At 52.2% G+C, this 18,142-nt stretch overlaps 1 protein-coding gene across 8 annotated transcripts; it reads right to left on the reverse strand.

The window, feature by feature from the left end:
- Positions 1-4,156: 4,156 nt before the first annotated feature.
- Positions 4,157-16,584, reverse strand: SERPINA1 (serpin family A member 1). Of its 8 annotated transcripts, none has more exons than XM_025392482.1 (7): positions 16,121-16,536; positions 14,488-14,678; positions 14,229-14,332; positions 8,264-8,913; positions 6,665-6,935; positions 5,281-5,428; positions 4,157-4,434 (listed from the first exon to the last, which is right to left on the reverse strand). In XM_025392482.1, the coding sequence occupies exons 4-7, from the start codon at positions 8,907-8,909 to the stop codon at positions 4,243-4,245; spliced, it is 1,257 nt and encodes a 418-aa protein (XP_025248267.1). In that variant the 5' UTR covers positions 8,910-8,913; positions 14,229-14,332; positions 14,488-14,678; positions 16,121-16,536; the 3' UTR covers positions 4,157-4,242. The 8 variants fall into 8 exon arrangements, with proteins under 8 accessions (XP_025248267.1, XP_025248263.1, XP_025248266.1 ...); XM_025392478.1 differs by having other exon boundaries at positions 14,229-14,329; positions 16,121-16,345; XM_025392481.1 differs by having other exon boundaries at positions 14,229-14,329; positions 14,470-14,678; positions 16,121-16,345.
- Between the last annotated feature and the right edge of the window lie 1,558 nt (positions 16,585-18,142).

Genomic DNA, 18,142 nt, shown 5'->3' on the forward strand with positions numbered 1-18,142 from the left:
AGGGGCTTTACCCACCCTGGGGACACAGCAACCAGGTTGAAGGAGGTTTCAGCTCCTCACTTCCCTGCTCCAGACCATGTGACTCTAGTTCCTTGCATCATTCCTGATGTCACGATTTCAATAGTAAGTGTGATACCAATGACAGTTATCAGAAAACTCCTAGCCTGCCATTGAAGCGTCTGCTGTCAGCATCTTCCCAGCTTGGCTAATCAGCCCCTCTGCCCTGCCCAAGTGCCACTCATTTAAGGAAAAGGACAAATGGATATGACATGTTATTTTTTTGTTTCTGACAAAGCTGATATTGGAGGGTGAGGCTTATGCCTGTTGGGATTTGGGCTTCTAAAACCTGACCTCTCATGCTGGTCAGCTTCACCATCTCCAGCAATGTGAGATTCAGGCCCGGTCTATCCTCGGCTCCACAACTAGGCCAGAGGAAGATTTCTAGGCTGCATGGGACAAGGACAAGGAACTTTAGAGAAATAAGTCATTTCATCAAGACCTCAAATTCGATTTACATTTTGCAGATGAGGAAACTATGGCACAGAGAAGTTGAGGAACTTCCCTGAGATCACACAGCCTGCCCTCTCCCATATGATGAAGAAGTGAGACTCCTGCTTTTTTGGGTTGCTGCTGGGTCCCTGCTGGGGAGGGAGTTTGCCTCAGTGAGGGTGCCCTTCTCTGACTTCTTTACTCAGGGTCGTTCCATTTGTCCTTTTAGAACTGAGCCGGGTTCCTGCAGAAGCTGTCCCTGGCTCTGAGTCCCGCCGCGTGCCTTGTTCACTCCACTGCCTGTGAATTTTCCAACCAAGAACAACACAAAGGCCTCAGCCTTTCAAGGAGCCCTTGGGGTGTTTGAGGTCATCTGCGGGTGTATACTGACCATTTCTCACGCCTCTGGAAAGGTCGCGGGCTGCACCCTGACCCTCTCCACCCAGATCCATGGACGCACGCCTCATTTATTCACCGTTCCCCACCGCCGTAGACCAGCACTCTCCCAGGGACGGACCTGGGTTTCATCTCTCTATCCCCCATACGCAGCTCCTGTTTGCTTGTTTGTTGTTTGAATAAATGCTGCCTGCTCGGATTTATGGGAGGATCAAGTTGCTCCTGGGAAGGAGATCAATGTATAATCTGTATTTCCCATTTCTGGTGTGAGAACCTAGAAGCTCCCTGACTATTGTCCTCTTAACAAATGGGGCTCACAGGGTGCCCCCTGTCTGGCAGAGCTTGCACTTCAAACCAAGGCTTCCTTTATTTAGGCTTAAAATCTAAAATTCGTGTGTCCTGTCCCCTGCAAACTCCTAGGTGGGGTAAAAGGTCATGACTCTGAGGTTCCCGGCTGAGCTCGAAGCTGTTTTCTGTGTTTCCCTCTCATCTGTTTCAGAGCGGGATGAGGTTCCTGCCTGCAGTGGGAAACTGACTCGGAACACCCAGGATGCCCCGCAGCTTGGTCTTCAGCTGCTGTTAGAGCACAGCAGGTTGACGCAGTGCGGTTCTGGAGGATGGAGTTTTTATCGTGATCCCATAGGGACTGAGGAAGTGTGTGCAGTTGGGGACAGCCAGGCCTAAGAGCGGAGAAGTCCTGCCTTCCAGGCCCACACTGGACAGAGCATTTGACCTGCTGGGCCTCAGTTTCCCCATGTGTACTTTGGGGATAATGATTCCTAGGCTGAGTCCTGCAGGAGCTGTCTGGAGGATCACATTAGACAGCGAATACATTTCTTAAAAAACTCTGGAAGGTACGGTGAAGCTGAGGTCTTACGGCTGTTGCCTCACGGACTTGTGACATGTATTTGTCTTCCTCCTGATGAGGTTGTCATGACGCTCTGCCCACCCCTGACTGATCCCTGTTGGTTCCCACGGGAGCTCGGGAATTCCTCTGGGAGCTTATGCTGGTTTGAATGGAGTCTCTCCCAACCGGACTGTCAACTCGTGTGTGACAGACGATTCTTCAAAGTAAAACGATGGTGTCTAAGGTGATGCCCTCAACACTGCAGCCTCCTTCCCTGTCCTGGCTGCTCCGGAAAGCCCACGTGTCTTTGACTCTGCCCCTGTTCTCCTACCAAATGCCAGTTAAATAAGAGGAGTCCTGTGGGTCACCCAAGGCCGCGGGCTGTGTCAACATCTGGTGGATGAGCTTCTGCTCACCACCTTCAGCTCAGGGCCTGCTCCACATTGGGTGGAGGGCGTTTTTCTCATGAAGCGTGCTAGGCGTCAGCTGTGGGCCACCAGCAACCCTTATGGTTTAAGGAGGAATTAGCTCTGCAGAAGTTTAGCATGACCCTCGAAGGGGAGAGTGTGGTGAGGTGGTGTGGTTCAGAGGAACGAGTAGCCCATCAAGCCAGCTTTGCCACTTATGAACTATGTGACATTGTGGGAGACCAGCAGCCTCTCTGAGCCTCAGTTTCCTCATATGTAGATTTGGAGTTTAAGAGCACAGCGGATCTACTCACACATCACAGTGCTGCTACAGTGATTAAATGAGAAATAGCCAGGGAGGTTCTTCACAGGGATGTCTGATTCACAGAAAGCTCATCAATGCAAGAAATGTAGCTCTATTTATTCTCTGCTCTAATAGGTGTAAACGTTGTTTTATTATCTGACTTGAACATCGTACCAACTCAAAGGCAGGTCTTACTGGCCATGGCTGTGGCTCAGAGAGGTTTGGCGACTTCACGAAGGTCACACAGCTGGCAGGGGGAAGAGTCAGAACTTGGATAGCGGTCTTCAGACTCTCAGGTCTGGTGTCATCCTAGGGGGCTTGGTGACGGTCATATCTTAAATGTATTTCTGGAGAGTGAAAGGCTGTCACTGAGTAAGCTTAAGAGAACAGGAGACTTGTGTGGGAAACAGTTGGTATCCATTGATTAGACTGAATCATGTTGAATTGCTAATTTCACCATTTTAAACTACAAAAATCACTATTTGGTATGACTCAACCTCATCCTTTAAGCACACATTCATGACAGTGAGTGGTTAGACAGGGATTCCAAGATTAGTTTGGGATGGGTCAGTGCCTTCCACAGGACAAGGCAATTCCTGGTAGAGACAGAGGGAGCAGCCTGTCCTTCAGCTGGGGGCTCAGGGGACCTCCTGGCTGCTGTGCCCTTTAGCAGAGCCTCGGAGGATGGAAGGACCCTCCTGGCCCTTACCACAAGGGCTATTCAGGAACAGCCTCCTTCCATGGCACTGGAGCTGCGGCTGCCCTCTGAAGACTGCAGGGACAGCAACAGGCACAAAGAAGTCAGGCTGCATGTGACCCCAGTCAGGACTCAGGGGAGAAAGAGAGGGGTTGCAGGGGTCAGTGGGTGCTGTGCTTCCTCTCCCATAGCTGGGGAATCCTTGCGATGGCCTTCGTGAGCCATCAGCAGGCCTATGGCCACATGACTAGGGAGGAGAAGGGATATAGGGTAATGGTCTTGTGGGGACTGCTGGGCCTCGTTGAGTCTGAGGAGGAGATAGAGAAAAAGAAGCAGAGACCCTCCTCTTCATCTGAGGAGAAGGGACCTGATTCTAAACTGAGACATGTGAGGCTTTACGGGGCAGCGATGGAAGGACAAGGGCAGAATAGGTGTCCTTGTCGCCCCATGGAGAATGGGCTTCAGGAGGAATCTGCTTCAGTCATTTTCCAGAAGTGCCCAAGAGGCGCAGGGCCCAAGCCTGGTTAGGTGACAGTGGGACAAGAAGAGGACACAGTCCTCTCTCTTTTGTTGTTGCAGATGCCACAAAACAGGGCTAGGGCATGATCAGGCAGTTCTCAGGCTCCCAGGAGGGCAGCCTTGGGGTGGGCACAGCCAGCCCTGGCAGGATGAGGAACTCTGGGTGGTGGGGAGTGGGGGATGAGCAGGGGGACATGAAGATGCTTGGAGGAGCCTGGGGTCATGGGCTGGTATCTGATTCCTCCCCTGTGATTCCTCATTAGGGACTCCAAGACAGGACAAGGAAGACTGGAGCTCTCCAGAAACAGATGGGCCCAGGTCCGTAAGCTGAGGATTCAGCCCCCTCCATCCTGGCCCAGCATATGCCTGCCCAGCCAGATGCTCCACGAACACAGTTGAGGGGGTCCGGAGAGAGCACTGTGACCTGGAGCCCACACACGGCCTCAGCAGGCAAAGGAAGACCCAGAGACAACACGGGAGGGGTTTGCAGTCACACCCAGGCAGGGACCAGCTCAACCCTTCTTTAATGTCATCCAGGGAGGGGGCCAGGGATGGAGGGGAGGGGCTGAGGAGCGACAGGCAGTTATTTCTGGGTGGGATTCACCACTTTTCCCATGAAGAGGGGAGATTTGGTATTTTGTTCAATCATTAAGAAGACAAAGGGTTTGTTGAACTTGACCTCGGGGGGAATAGACATGGGTATGGCCTCTAAAAACATGGCCCCAGCAGCTTCAGTCCCTTTCTCATCGATGGTCAGCACAGCCTTATGCACGGCCTGGAAGGGAGAGAAGCAGAGACATGTTCTAAGGCTGAGTTGTGCCCCAGCCCGGGCCTGGAGCAAGGCTCACGTGGACACCTCCCAGAAAGTGTTCACTCAGGCCTTTCTCCCGCTGCACAGCCCTGGCCCTGCACATCCTCTCCCTCCCTGTCACACAGGCCTTGCTCTTCCTCAAGGCTTTGGCTGACAGGGCTGGCTCCCCTCTGTCTATCTTCCCGACAAGCGCCTATGCCCCTGCTCAGGGTGCACCCACAACTCGGAACGGGGAAGAGCATCGCCACTCCACGCCTGCCTCCAGGGCTCTCTCCTTTCTAGCACACAGCTTGAGGCTCCTCGAGGACATGGACCCTGACAGTGACCTTCACAGTGCCCAGACCCCAAGACAACGCAGCCGTTCACGGAACTGCAGTTGTTCTTTGGTCACCTTTAGTTTTCCAAAGTAAGAGTCATCTTTAGCTGACATCATTCATTCATTCAGACACCAAATCTCACAGATCGAAGGATTCACAAAGTCCTTTGAAACAACTTAGCCCAAACCTTTCTGTGTCAATATGGATAAATCAAGGCCCAATGTCTAGAAGGTCCTGGGCAAAGATGAAATTCGGGGTCAGTGACACAACCTCAAGGGAGGCCCTGAAAGTGCCAGCGGCACAACAGGCCCCTGCCTGGCTTTGCCGTCTGACCACGTCCCGCGTCAGTGAATCACGGGCATCCTCAGGAGCTCAGCCTCGGTCTTCATTTGTTTCCCTTGGCCCCTTCCTCAGCCTCAGGACAGACCTGCAGCCCCCATACATTCTTCCCTACAGATCCCGGGGTGCAACAGGGTCATCAGGGTGATCTCACCTTGGAGAGCTTCAGGGGTGCGTCCTCCGTGACCCCCGAGAGGTCAGCCCCATTGCTGAAGACCTTAGTGATACCCAGGTGGCCCAGGACTGTCTTCAGATCATAGGTTCCAGTAATGGCCAGTTTGGGTAAATGTAAGTTGGCAGACCTGCCGTGCAGAAAAGAAATTCAGGACATGGCACAGCATTCCTCTTGTTCTTCTGGGACCCACCGCAGTGCAAGTGTTTTTTTTTCTGATTATTTCTGCCACTTACTCCTGTGTCCTCCACCCACTCTAACATGGGAACTTGGCTTTGGTTTGTTCTACTATTAGCTCTTCTACACTGAGTCAAAGAATGTGAACATCAAATGAATCATGAAAGCTTGAAATGCCACCTCCTCTGAGATTCTAGGTGTACTGGAAGCATGTCTCATCCTGCCCTGTAGTGTTTGGTCACTGGGCCCCCAGCCTGAAACATCCCCAGGGCCCTATACCCAGCGGAACATGGGCTGGTGGCAGTGCCCCCAGAAGACTGACCACACCAGGCTGAGTGCTCCCCTCTTGTTTTCCATGGGGAGACAGAGCCGCCCCGAGCAGGGTCTGGTGTGAGCGGGCAGCCTGGCTCTGGGCTCTCTGATCAGTTACCCTCTCAGCCTCCTTGTTCTTTCTCAACCCCTGGAGCAGGGACCTCAGGAGGTGCTGGTGTGAAACAGAAATTCCAGCCTCAATTCCTATTATGAACCCAACACCTTTTGTATTTTCATCTTGGTTTTACAGTGGACAAAATAAACTAGATAGGAGGGCATGGGCATAATTACGAATGCACACAGACACACTAATGTGTGACTCATATTCGAGTATCATTTACTACAGGGCACCCAGTCTAACAGCACCGATAAAGTGACAGAGAAACTCAAGCCTTTTGCTAACATGCCCTGGCTATTCCAATTTTGAACCTTGCTTTTCTGGGCCTAGCCACACAGGCTCTTCCCCCATCCCCGCAGGGACAGTCTACCCTTGAACTCCACACTCCACTACTGCCTTTGCCAGGAAGCCCATCTGTTCCTTTTTGGTTCTGCCAGAACGTGTGGTGGTGCTGCTGCTGTCCCTGTCCTGGGCACTGGATATTGGGAAGGGACAGTGTCCACGCTGGAGTGGGAAGTCCCCAAGGACGAGACCTTTACCTCCTCACCCCTGGGTACTGTCCTCCTCATGGAGCATGGCCGGTGCCACCTGAACTCAGTGGTGGCCTCATTCTGGAAGCCAAGTTTATGCAGAGTAGCAGTGACCCAGGGATGTGGTGTTCACCCTCTCCAACCCTCTGGTCAGTCCTGATGGGCCTCAGTCCCAACGTGGCTAAGAGTTGTGGGCAGCTTCTTGGTCACCCTCAGGTTGGGGAATCACCTTCTGTTTTCATTTTCCAGGAACTTGGTGATGATATCATGGGTGAGTTCATTTTCCAGGTGCTGCAGTTTCCCCTCATCAGGCAGGAAGAAGATGGCGGTGGCATTGCCCAGGTATTTCATCAGCAGCACCCAGCTGGACAGCTTCTCACAGTGGTAGATGTTAAACATGCCTAAACGCCTCATCATGGGCACCTTCACGGTGGTCGCCTGGTCCACGTGGAAGTCCTCTTCCTCGGTGGCCTCAACCTCAAAGGGTCTCTCCCATTTGCCTGGACAGAGAGGGTAAGGTGGGCATCAGTAGGGGTGGGTGAAGGTTTGGAAGAGTGTGGCAGAATAAAGGAGCCGTCAGTCCCCTCCCTGAGAAGCCCTGAACCCCCTTGACGACACACATCCCTCAAGCCTCAGCTTCATCATCTGCAAAAGGTGCTGAAACCAACCATCCAGACTGCCAAAAAGGTCTGTGTGGAGATAATTCAAAACTAGAGGAAGATGCAGAATTTCTACATCGCAGAGATGTAAGGCTAAGAGAGGCCATCCTGACTGTGCATTTTATTGGAATCGTATGTTTATTTGAGGGTGTCTTGGATATGACAAATAAAATGTTGGAGCATCAGGCATATTTGTTACCTCCCTGTCTAAGGCTCCCTGCCTCTTGTTAATTGGCAGCTCAGTTATTCATTCAGGGCAAACATTCTGCTTACTATTCCTGAGGGTTTTCTTTATCCCCTGGATTGGCAGGGGAAATGCAGATGCCGGAGCAGCCTCCCCTCTGCCATGCCAAGAGAGCTTCACCATCGAGGCATGCAGAGTGGACAGGGGCCTCAGGGACCCCGATCCCAGCTTTCTCATTGGACAGAAGGAGGAGACTGGGGCTGGAGAGGGACCAGGGCCTGCCCTAAGCCACAGCAGAGCCAGGACCCCAGTTGTGCTGACTGCAGCCTGGCTGCTCTCCACTGCTCTCCTTTGCCTCAAGAGCATTTTAACCCCTCAGGGGCAGGAAGGCAGCCTGAGATACAGAAGAGTCCACCACCTACTGTATGCCACACTTCTCCCAAGGTGTTTGTCACTTGTTTAATCCTAAAAAAAACCTGACAGCAAGGATGGTATTTTGTCCATGCTAAGATGGGAAATTAGCACCTCAAGGAGGTAGAATGCATTGTTCTTTGTCAAAAGCTAATAGTGGTAGAGGCAGGATTTGAACCCAGGTCTTTCAGACTGCAAAACTGATACTGATTCTGGGACACTAGAGTCGTCTAAAGTACGTTCCATGAAACTATCCCTTTATGCAGTATATTACAATTTGTTCTATAGTTCTAAGCATTATATATTCTACATATACAGTACACACAAGGACATTAAAGGCTCTGGAAAGTTCTGCAGAGCTGTCAGCGGTTTTGACAATTTAATCTATTATTCCCTCAAATTACTCAATGATGGAAAACATTTTAGTGTTTGTGTGTAGAAAATTGAAGAGCCCACACTGACATGCATTTCTATAGCCCATAATGCATTGCCAAGGAGAGTTCAAGAGATGATGGTTTGAGAATATTTTTGGTTGTTTCTATGGGAACAGCTCAGGCTGGTGTTGCAACCTTACCTTTAAAGAAGATGTAATTCACTAGAGCAAAAACTGTGTCTCTGTCAAGCTCCTTGACCAAATCCACAATTTTCCCTTGAGTTCCCTTCTCCACGTAATTGTTGATCTGTTTCTTGGCCTCTTCGGTGTCCTCAAAGTTGACAGAGAAGGCTTCTGAGTGGTACAGATTTTTGACATCCTCCAAAAACTTATCCACTACCTTCAGGCTCTTGTTGAGGAACAGGCCGTTGCCGGTGGTCAGCTGGAGCTGGCTGTCTGGCTTGTTGAGGGTACGGAGGAGTTCCTGGAAGCCTTCATGGACCTGAGCCTCCGGAGTCTCCGTGAGGTTGAAATTCAGGCCCTCCAGGATTTCACTGTGAGTGTCAGCCTTGGTCCCCAGGGAGAGCATTGCAAAGGCTGTAGCGATGCTCACTGGGGAGAAGAAGATATTGGTGCTGTTGGACTGGTGTGCCAGCTGGCGGTATAGGCTGAAGGCGAACTCAGCCAGGCTGGGGGTGATCTTGTTGAGGGTTGGGTGGTCCTGATCATGGGGGGGTGTATCCGTCTTCTGGGCAGCATCTCCCTGGGGATCTTCAGCCAGAGAGCCGGGGAGCAGGCAGCACAGGCCTGCCAGCAGGAGGACGCCCCATGAGACAGAAGATGGCATTGTCCTGCAAGACAGAGACGGGGGCCAGGCCCCGAGTCAGGGCACATGATGACTCCCAGTGACCCGGGATTGACACCACGTGGAAGTGCCTAAGGCTTATTAAACCAGCCTGTGCCAAGTACTTGCCGACATCAGTAACATGGAAAGAATCAGAAGAATAGCAAAATGTATGTAGTGCTTACCATATGCCAAGCACTGTTCTGTGTGCGCACATGTGTTAACTCACTGCTTTCTTGTAACAATCCTGTGAGGTGCTGATGCTACTATCCTTTTTCAGATGAAGAAACCAAAGCCAGAGAGATTAGGTCACCTATTCAATGTCACTGAGGAAGTAAAGTAGCAGAACCAGAATCCTACATCTAGGTCCTGCGCCCAGGCTCTGGACAGCTCCACTTACATCTGCAATGACCCTAAGATGCAAGTGGTACAGCCATTGTTTTACAAAAGAAGCAAATGAGGCATAAGAAGAGGAATGGGCCTGGCCACGATTATCCAGGAATCGGGCCAGATCAGAATGAAGAATCACGTCAAGCTAGAAGCCCTTGGAGGGCTTCTATCTAATCCCGCTGTTGAGTGGCCAGGGACACTGCTGCACAGAAGGGAAATGCATCTTGCACAATGGCACCAGCTAAAGCATGGTGGGGCTGTGATTAAATCCCCTGGGAGCTGTTCCCCCCCAACACTTACAAGGATCCTCAGCCCTTAGGGTTTTTTCCTAAGAGAGGGGGCTGTCCCCACAATGCTCTGTGGTCCCAGCCACAAGAATAGGCTGATGTCCCTGCAGTCAGCTCACCTGCCATCTGGATCACCAATGGTGTCCCAGTTCTGGGCTCTTGCTGTCAGGGACTTTAGAGAAGCTCATCTCTCCTTCAAAGCAGGGCTTTGTGCTGCTTTAAAGGAGACGGGGGTGGTGGGAAGTGAAAAAACATCTCTTTTAGCTTCAGATAGACCTGGGATCTAATCTGACTCTGTCACTTTCCAGGTGTATGAGCCAGGACAAGCCATTTATCTCCCTGGTCCTCATTTTGCCTCATACATAAAGTGAGGCTGTTGGAAGAATTTAGTGAAATAAGTCTAGACACCAAACCTTACATCAAAAGGATCTGAGAGGGCAACCCTTTTGAGGGAGGGGTTGACAGGTGTTGCAAATTCAAAGCCTTCAGGTGATAGTCCAGTGAGGAATACATGTTTCATAGCTGGGGCTGAGACAATAGGGAGTGGTGGGGCCTGTGGCTGAACCGGCGACAGCAGGCTCTGCTGAGCAATGGTCAAAGTCAGTGTCATCGGCAGCAACACAGAGCCTGCCCTGCCCCACAGTGCTCCTTCTACTCCAGATATTCCCAGACTTCGGACCACCAATCTGCAGCCCCCTAAGTAGAACCTGCTGTCTACACAGATGGGAAAACTGAGGTCCTAGCTGAGGAGAATATGCCTGGCAGCCACATAGTTAACTACTAGTCACAAAAGTAAAGTCATCATCTTAACAAAATACAAAGAAAAAGGTGTCCTTGAATTTGGGAAATGAAACACTGGAGAAAAAAGTTGGAAATAACAAATATTGAGATTCATTGACCCCCCTGGACTGTTAACAGTTTCTTTCCAGTAAAGCAACAAAATGAAGCCTAAAGCTGGTTTCTCTCTACCACCTTTCTCCTGGCCCTCTTGCCTCTAAGTAATCCAAATGGAACGGACCACACACTACATAATACATGTTTGTATTTTTCTTCAACTAGCTAGTGTTGTTAGAACTGAAGACGGTGCTAAAATTAGTGCTGTATATTTCCATCTCCCTTAGGTTTCTCTTTCACTTCCCAACTGGATTTTGTGCAGTCCTTCATGGTTTATGGAAATTCCCCCATCATTACAGGGCTCAGAGGTCAGGAGGGAGTTGGGCCTCTGCAGGGTGGGGACACTAAATACGCTGAGTGGCCTTAGGGCCAGAAGTTGTGGCTTCTAGTCCTGGCAGGGCCATCACTATCCATTTGGCCTTGAGTAAGCATCCCCTGGTCCTGGGGCCTCACTCTCCCCAGTTGTGCAAAGTGGGGCTGGGAGAAGACCTCACTGCGGTCCTCTGTACGCTAACATAGGATTTTTTTTTTTTTTTTTTTGAGACAGAGTCTTGCTTTATCCCCCAGGCTGGAGTGTAGTGGTGTGATCTTGGCTCACTGAAACCTCTGCCTCCCGGGTTCAAGCAGTTCTCCTGCCTCAGTTTCCCAAGTAGCTGGGATTACAGGCGCATGCCACCACGTCTGGCTAATTTTTGTATTTTTAGTAGAGATGAGATTTCACCATGTTGGCCAGACAGGTCTTGAACCCCTGACCTCTTGATCCGCCTGCCTCGGCCTCCCAAAGTGCTGGGGTTACAGGCGAGCGTCACTGCACCCAGCCAGGATTCTTGGTTAGAATGGCATCTGAGTTCGATGTAGCAAAACAGATGGAGAATTCCTGTGGCTAGGCATGAGGAGAGGCGCCCTCCTAGATGGGGCTCCTGGGCTCAGAGGAGGTGGCGAGGCTGGTGTAGGGAGGGTGGAGAGGGGGTGACAGCTGGGAGGAGCACAATTCCCCCACACCCATCCATTTTTCCTGGTGTCACATCACCTCCTCTGGTTTCCTCCTTTCACAGTGAAGAGTTTGAAGCCCAGAGAGGGTCAGGGCCTTGTCGAGGCCATACAGCAAGTCGGTGACAAAGCTGGAAGAAGTCTTGGCTCTCCCAGCACTCAGATCACTGACTGAGACAGCTGTGCCCTCAAATCTCAGATGATGAATGGCAGAATTGGGCTCTGACATTGGTCTCAAGCATCGTGTTGGGTTCATTATGCCTCCCAAGCTGTTCCTTATAGCATCAGGACTCCAAAACCTGCTCTCTCCTGGCCCTTGTATCAGAGGCAGCACCCTGCACCCTCAAAAGCTAGTGCCTGGGAGGGCGACTGGAGAGGAGAAAGTAGATGGTCAAGTACCCCATGGTGTATGGACACTGAGGCCAAGCTTTAAAACAAAAGAATGAAGACTTCATGGTGACATTTCTGGAACTGGGGCAGGTGGGAGCACCCTTTGCAGGGCCAGGGAGAGGGAAGCAAGCCACTTCCTGCCTAATCTCACACCATTTCTACCCGGGAGCATAATATGAGGGACCAAGAGCAACCAGGGTGCAGGGAAGAGAATCTCGCCTATGGTCAAACAACCTGTTGAAATAGACAGTAAATAAACCTAAGTGTGACCAGGCCCTGTCACTTACTGGCAGGGGGCCTGGGGTAAATGACTTCACTTCTGTGAGCATTGGCTTCAGCGCTGTACAGTGGAGAAAAGAATCCCTTAGACAGAGATGAGGAATAACTGACGTAATGCGCGAGTGGGCACCAGCTGCGGAAGCCCTCCCTGTGCCTGCACACAGGTTGAGCTCCTGCCCGAGAGATGGCAGATTTCTTCCTGGCCAGCTGCTGCACTCCCCAGGACCCATTTCAGCAGGAAGGGGCTCCTGCTCAGCAGTGAACAGCATCTGAGTTTGGCCAATTTTCCATTAAATTCTCCAAGTATTTGTTTACTGCCTGCTAGCTGCCTAACCTATGCTAAGCAAACATCAACCTCAGTGTCACCATCATTGCCACACTTACTAACACCAGGCGATTTACAGGCACTGTATCATCTAATCTGTCCTCAAAGCTTACCCTATGAGGTGCAAATGATTAACCCTATTTTATAGACAGAAAAATTGAGGCCCAAAGAGGATTAAATAACTCACTAAAAATCACAGAGCTACTTGCTTACAAAACTGAGATTTAATCCCAGATGTTTTGTCTGGGATTAAACAGATTTGACTGCAAAACCTGACATTTAATCGTCTCTGTGTACAAAGCTGGAGCCAGAAGTCTTGAACCAGAAGATTTCAGAGGTGGCCTGGCTAAATGAAGAGGGGCAGCCTCAGTTTGTGGCTAGAATTAGAGGCTCTCAGGCCAGATTGCTCCAGATCAACTTGCTATTAACTGTGTGACGTTGGACACGTTACTTAACCTCTCTGAACCTCAGTTTCCTGGAGATGAGAAAGGTGGACTTTGTCATAGAGTTATTGTGAAATTAAATATGCACAAAATACCAAAAAGTGCCTGGTGCACAGTAAGTTCTCAAGAATACCAGTTCTTGCTGCTAGTGCTGCAGGTCTTTTAGAGGCGTTCTATGGGAAACTGGCCAGCTTGGCCTTGGTCAGCTTTTTGATCCCTGTCTCCAAACTCAGTGCAGGAAAAATTAAATTCTTCCAACACTCCAGAGATCAAGGTCGGGTGGGGTGAGGGGAGGGGACAGAGATCAAAGGTTATCATGTTTTGCCCAAGAGAACAGAGAGGTTGAGCAACTGTCTGAAGTCACCGAGCATCAGAGAGGCCTCAAGTCCAGCCCAGGCTTCCTGTTCCCCATCCAGCGCCTGAGACCCGAGAGAAACGGTGAGCACTAGGGCCAGGCTCAGGATTTCGGGGCCTGGACCCAGGTGCCTGAGCCCAAATTATGGATGGTGTGTGATTTGGGGCCAGTTATTAACCACTCGGTCTCCAACTTCCTCATCTGTAAAATGGGAATCACCCTGGTAACTGCCTTGGAGGGTTATGAGGCTTAATCGTGCACTGAGCTTAGCCGTGGCCTGGCACAGAGCGATTATTCAGGAATGCCAGCTTGAACCCTGGGTGACGGTGCCCCTCACAGCTTCCTGTCCTCCACTGGGACAGGAGGGCCCAGAGGTCCACAGTGCATGGGGAGACCCATCTTGATGTAAGACTGAGACCTGGCACAGGTCTGTTCCTGGCCATATCTGGAGGGGATGGAGAATGTGAGCCGGCGTTCCTCCCCACCCCTCCCTGAACCTTAACCTCCTCATCCATAGAAGGGGAAAAAGATGCGCGTCCAACTAGTAGGAGAGGTGGTGAGGCTTACAGGAGACAACAGATAGGAACCCCCTGACAGACACAGGAGCTGCACAAACAGAAAGAAATGGCTGCGCTTCCTTGCTGTTGCTGTATCTTGGCTGGTGCTCCCCTCCTGGGGTGCCAGGACCGCGGAGCTAGACACCCTCATGCACTTCTGCTTGCAAAAGCCAGTGTATCCACCAGTAGGTACTGAGTGGGGACCGGGCAGGACTGGGAAGCAGGACACAACCTTCATGGCTGCTGTTATTACAACAATAGGAGCCCAGCTGCAGCCCCTCCATCTGCCCGGCACCTCAGCGGGCGGATACCCGCTCCACAACCCCCCTCCTGCCCCAGACCTGCTGCCTGCCTGGGCCGTGGGGGACTCAGAAGCCTCTCCAGAACCTCTCGCAGTGAAAGGCGTACTTACGATTCACCGTCCCAGGTCAGTGGTGGTGCCTGAGGCTGAGGAGACAGAGCCCTGTCCTTGTCCGTATTTAAGCAGTGGATGCAGAGGGGCAACGGGGGAGGCTGCTGGTGAATATTAACCAAGATCACCCCAGTTACCGGAGGAGCAAACAGGGACTAAGTTCACAGGCTGGGCTCTGAGTCGCCCGCCCACGCTGTCCGGACGCTCTGCCTGAGCAGCATACAGCCTCCACTGCACGTACCAAAAGGAGTCATTGTACCTGGCTCAGAAACCACAGCGTCCTGTGTCCAAGGTGGAGGGGGTGGCGTGAGTCAGCCAGTCGCTGGGAGAGTACCACTTTGCTGGCCCTTTGCTCTCACTGCAGAATCCTTAGCGGCTGTTCCACTGGTAGCAAGATCTACCATTTACTAATTCACCCCGAAATGCCTGATGCTGAAGACTGATGCCGCCCTGGGAGATCAGAGTGGGTTAGAGCCCATTTGACAGATAAGGAAACTGAGGCTCAGAGCAGAGAGGCCGCTCATCCAAAGTTACCCAGTCAGCCTTAGACACAAAAACCCTCTTGATTGTCCGGATGGAAAAATGGAGCATGACTGAGGCAGACACAAGCGTCAGGCTGGCATGGGGGACCATGAGACAGGGTAGAGGTGGGAGAGCAAATCTGTAAAGAAGAGTGATGCTGTCTCAGGCAGGCCGCTTCACCTGTTTGAACCAGGAAGTGTTTCACCTGCATCCTAGAGAGTTGGAAGTCTCATTCCCAAGCATGCTTGTGAAGTGCCTTGGGTGAAGTGCCTGGCACACAGTAGACTCTTTATGTGGGTCTGCACAGCCCTCTGCTTAGCCTGCCCTGCAGGCTGCTCAGAGCAGGAGGAGGTTCAATTCTGACCAGCCTCAGGCCTGTTTCTGTTTCTGCTCCTGGAAAATCAGTGTGATGCATATACAGCTTGGATTTTCTTTGGGAACACGGCCCCCATCCTGGGGTTGATGGAGGTCTTTGGAGACTACTGGGGATGGAAGGGAGGGGTGGTACAGGGTTGAGGCCAGTGGGGCCCCGCTTGATTGCAATCCCTTTAAAAGCCTAAATCAGATTGCATCACCCTTTGTGCAATGTGCAAACTTGCTTGGGAGCTGGCGTACATGCCGTGGATACTTCCAGAATGAATGGATGAGTGCTTTTTTTGCCCCTTCTGTCATTCACCAGTCCCACTTATGCCTCCACCTTGGGGCTCTACCAGGCGAGTGACCCACAGGATCCTCCAGCACACATATTCAGACCAGGGAACCCACTTACTGGCTGTGAGGCCTCAGGTGAGTTGTTTAACTGCTCTGAGCCTCAATTTCCCCATCTGTAAAATGGGGACGGTGACGGTATGTACCTTGTTGAGCTGCTGTGAGGATTAAAATGCAACAGTTCAAGGACAGATCAGAGCTGGGTGCTGGGTGTGCCCGGAAAGTCCCTTCTGATGCTGTCCTCCCTCCCCCATGTCAGGGGTCACTGGGGTGGGGTGGGCCACATTTGAAGAGCTTTCCTCCAGGCAGTTTCATTCAGTTACCCTGTGAGGGGAGTAGGTACCACCCTCTTTTCAGGCAGTGGGAAACTGAGCTCAGACTCCCCTCCCCTTCTCTCTGAGCTCTCTTCCCTGCCAGCTCCATGCCCTGGCTTCAGGGCCCCTGTCCTTCCCCTGAGCTGGCTGAATGGATATTCTGCTACTCTACGTCTACTCACAGCTCCAGTGCTGGGCTGTGGTTGAGGTCGCCTGCCCTCGGTACCTCCTGGGCATTTCTTCCCCTCTCTGAGCCTTCGTTTTCCCATCTGTGCCATGACCCCCACTCCAAGCCCCACTGTCCCTCCCATCTGTGGAATGGAGTGAGCAGCAGCAGCATTGTCCCACCTTTCCTGCTCTCCTCAAGCTCTGTCTCCTCTGGCAGGCACAGGAGAGTGGCCTGGGGGCTGGCAGAAGGTTGCCGCCCCTCCTACCTGGAATTCCTGGCAGCAGCAGTGGCTAGGCTTTCCTCAGAGTGCCGATCCCCTCTTCCTCCTTGGCTCAGCTCAGTACTCTGAGGGTTGCTGCGTGGAGGCAGTGCACGCCCTGGGCACAGGGCCCAGTTCCTGCCCACCCAGGAAGTCGGCCTCGGGTGGCGGGTGTCGGAGGCAATAGGTTGGGGAGGGGCGGGGAGCTTGGGCAGGAAGGGGCCTTGCCCATTGCCAGGCAGACACAAGACTGGGCCCTCATAAACTCAGAGAGCCCTGCATGTCACCTGTTCTACCCGCCCTGTCAGCTCTGTGACCCAGGACGAGTCACCCTCTTCCTTTGAGCTGCCATAAAAGGTGCAGTCACACTGCCCAGAGGATTACTAGAAATGACAGGCCTTGCCTTCCTGGCACAGACCTGGCACCAACATCTGGCAGGTTTCTGGGGCCAGTTGCAGAGGGAGGAGGACTGAGCCACCTATGATGTGCCCAGTGGGCAGCCCTGCAGCTGGGCAGGTCTGTGTGCATTGGGGAGGTGTGTGTCATAGGACCTGGCTGGGTGCAGAAGGGATTGCAGTGGGGAGCTGGGGCATTTGGAGGAGGAATGAAGAAAGCATGGGTGGGAGCATGTGGGGCAAGTAAGGGGCTCAGAATTTGGGGTCCTGTTCTTTTGGTTTCAGGGCTCTAGGCTCAGCCCCTGCCCTGCTCTGGACATCCATCCTGGGAGGAAGGGCTGGGATGATCTGGGAAAATGCACCAGAACAAAACCCCAGGGGGTAGGGAGAGGTGGGAGCACTCAGTGGCCATTCACAAAGACACTGTGACCACAGGAACCCCAGGACACGGTGGGGAAAGTCTTGTCCACTCGGTTACTTCCAGAATTGTCTATTGCAGCATCTGGGCTGATCCCCTCGGAGGAAATACATCATGGGAAGATCCCGTGAGCTGGTAATGAATAAGGGGCATCTGGGGAGGCCCTGCCCCATCACAGGGCCCTGCCTGGAGATGGGAGCCTCATGGTATAGGCTGGATAGGGATGTGGGAGTCAAGATTTGGAGTCTGCAGCAAGGAAGCGGGTAAGGGGGTAAGCCTGGCCACCATGTTGGCCAGGCTGGTGCCAGTGGCCTTGGGCCAAGTAAATCCAGACTGAGTGACTGGTCAGGAGAACAACAGTGGACTTCAGGGGAGCTGAACTCATTGGCAAAGTGCCCCGAAGAGTGCTGGCCACCCCACAAACACACACATGCACCATGCACACCCTCGCTGTGCACCCTCCCTCCCAGGCACCAGCTTCCTTCTTTGGGCGGCAGTGCAGGTCACTGGTTAAAGCATGGGCTCAGGATCTAACATCTGGGGTCAAGCCTTAGCTCCGCCGCTCTTTCTGTGAGCTCTTGGACAAGCCACTTAACCTCTCTGTGCCTCGGTTCCCTCATCTGTGAGATAGGGAGACTCTAAGAAGAGTCACTTCCGTTAGGATTGTGAAGATCAAATGAGGTAATAACATTTAAGCACTTCGGGCAGCCTCTGGCATGTGATGGGCCCCAAGTCAATGCTAACCACCAGAGGCCATGACCTTTGGGGATGTGTCCTCGCTCTGAAAAACCTTATAGACAGGTCTCAGGGGTCTAAGTGGGAGAACAGCTGCTGCGTTTGGCCCCAGACTTGGTGAGCAGCACCTGTTGTTGAGGGACACCTCCTCAGATTCAAACTTCCATTTTTTCCAGAAAGAGGCCGTCAATCCGCTCTTTAGGGGCTCTGCTCATTTTGGCTTCCTGAAGGTGCATCTGCATCTTTCTGAGCACCTGTGACATGCAGAGGACGTGGGGTGACTGGAGCTAAGCGGATTTGGATCTGGGGGAGGGCCTCAGTTCTCTGAGCGTTGGTTCCCTTATCTGTAAAATGGGGATAAAAGTCTCTTTCCCACATAGTTGTGAGGCTTAAA

This window comes from Theropithecus gelada, chromosome 7b, assembly GCF_003255815.1.
Source record: "Theropithecus gelada isolate Dixy chromosome 7b, Tgel_1.0, whole genome shotgun sequence".
Lineage (NCBI taxonomy): Eukaryota > Metazoa > Chordata > Mammalia > Primates > Cercopithecidae > Theropithecus > Theropithecus gelada.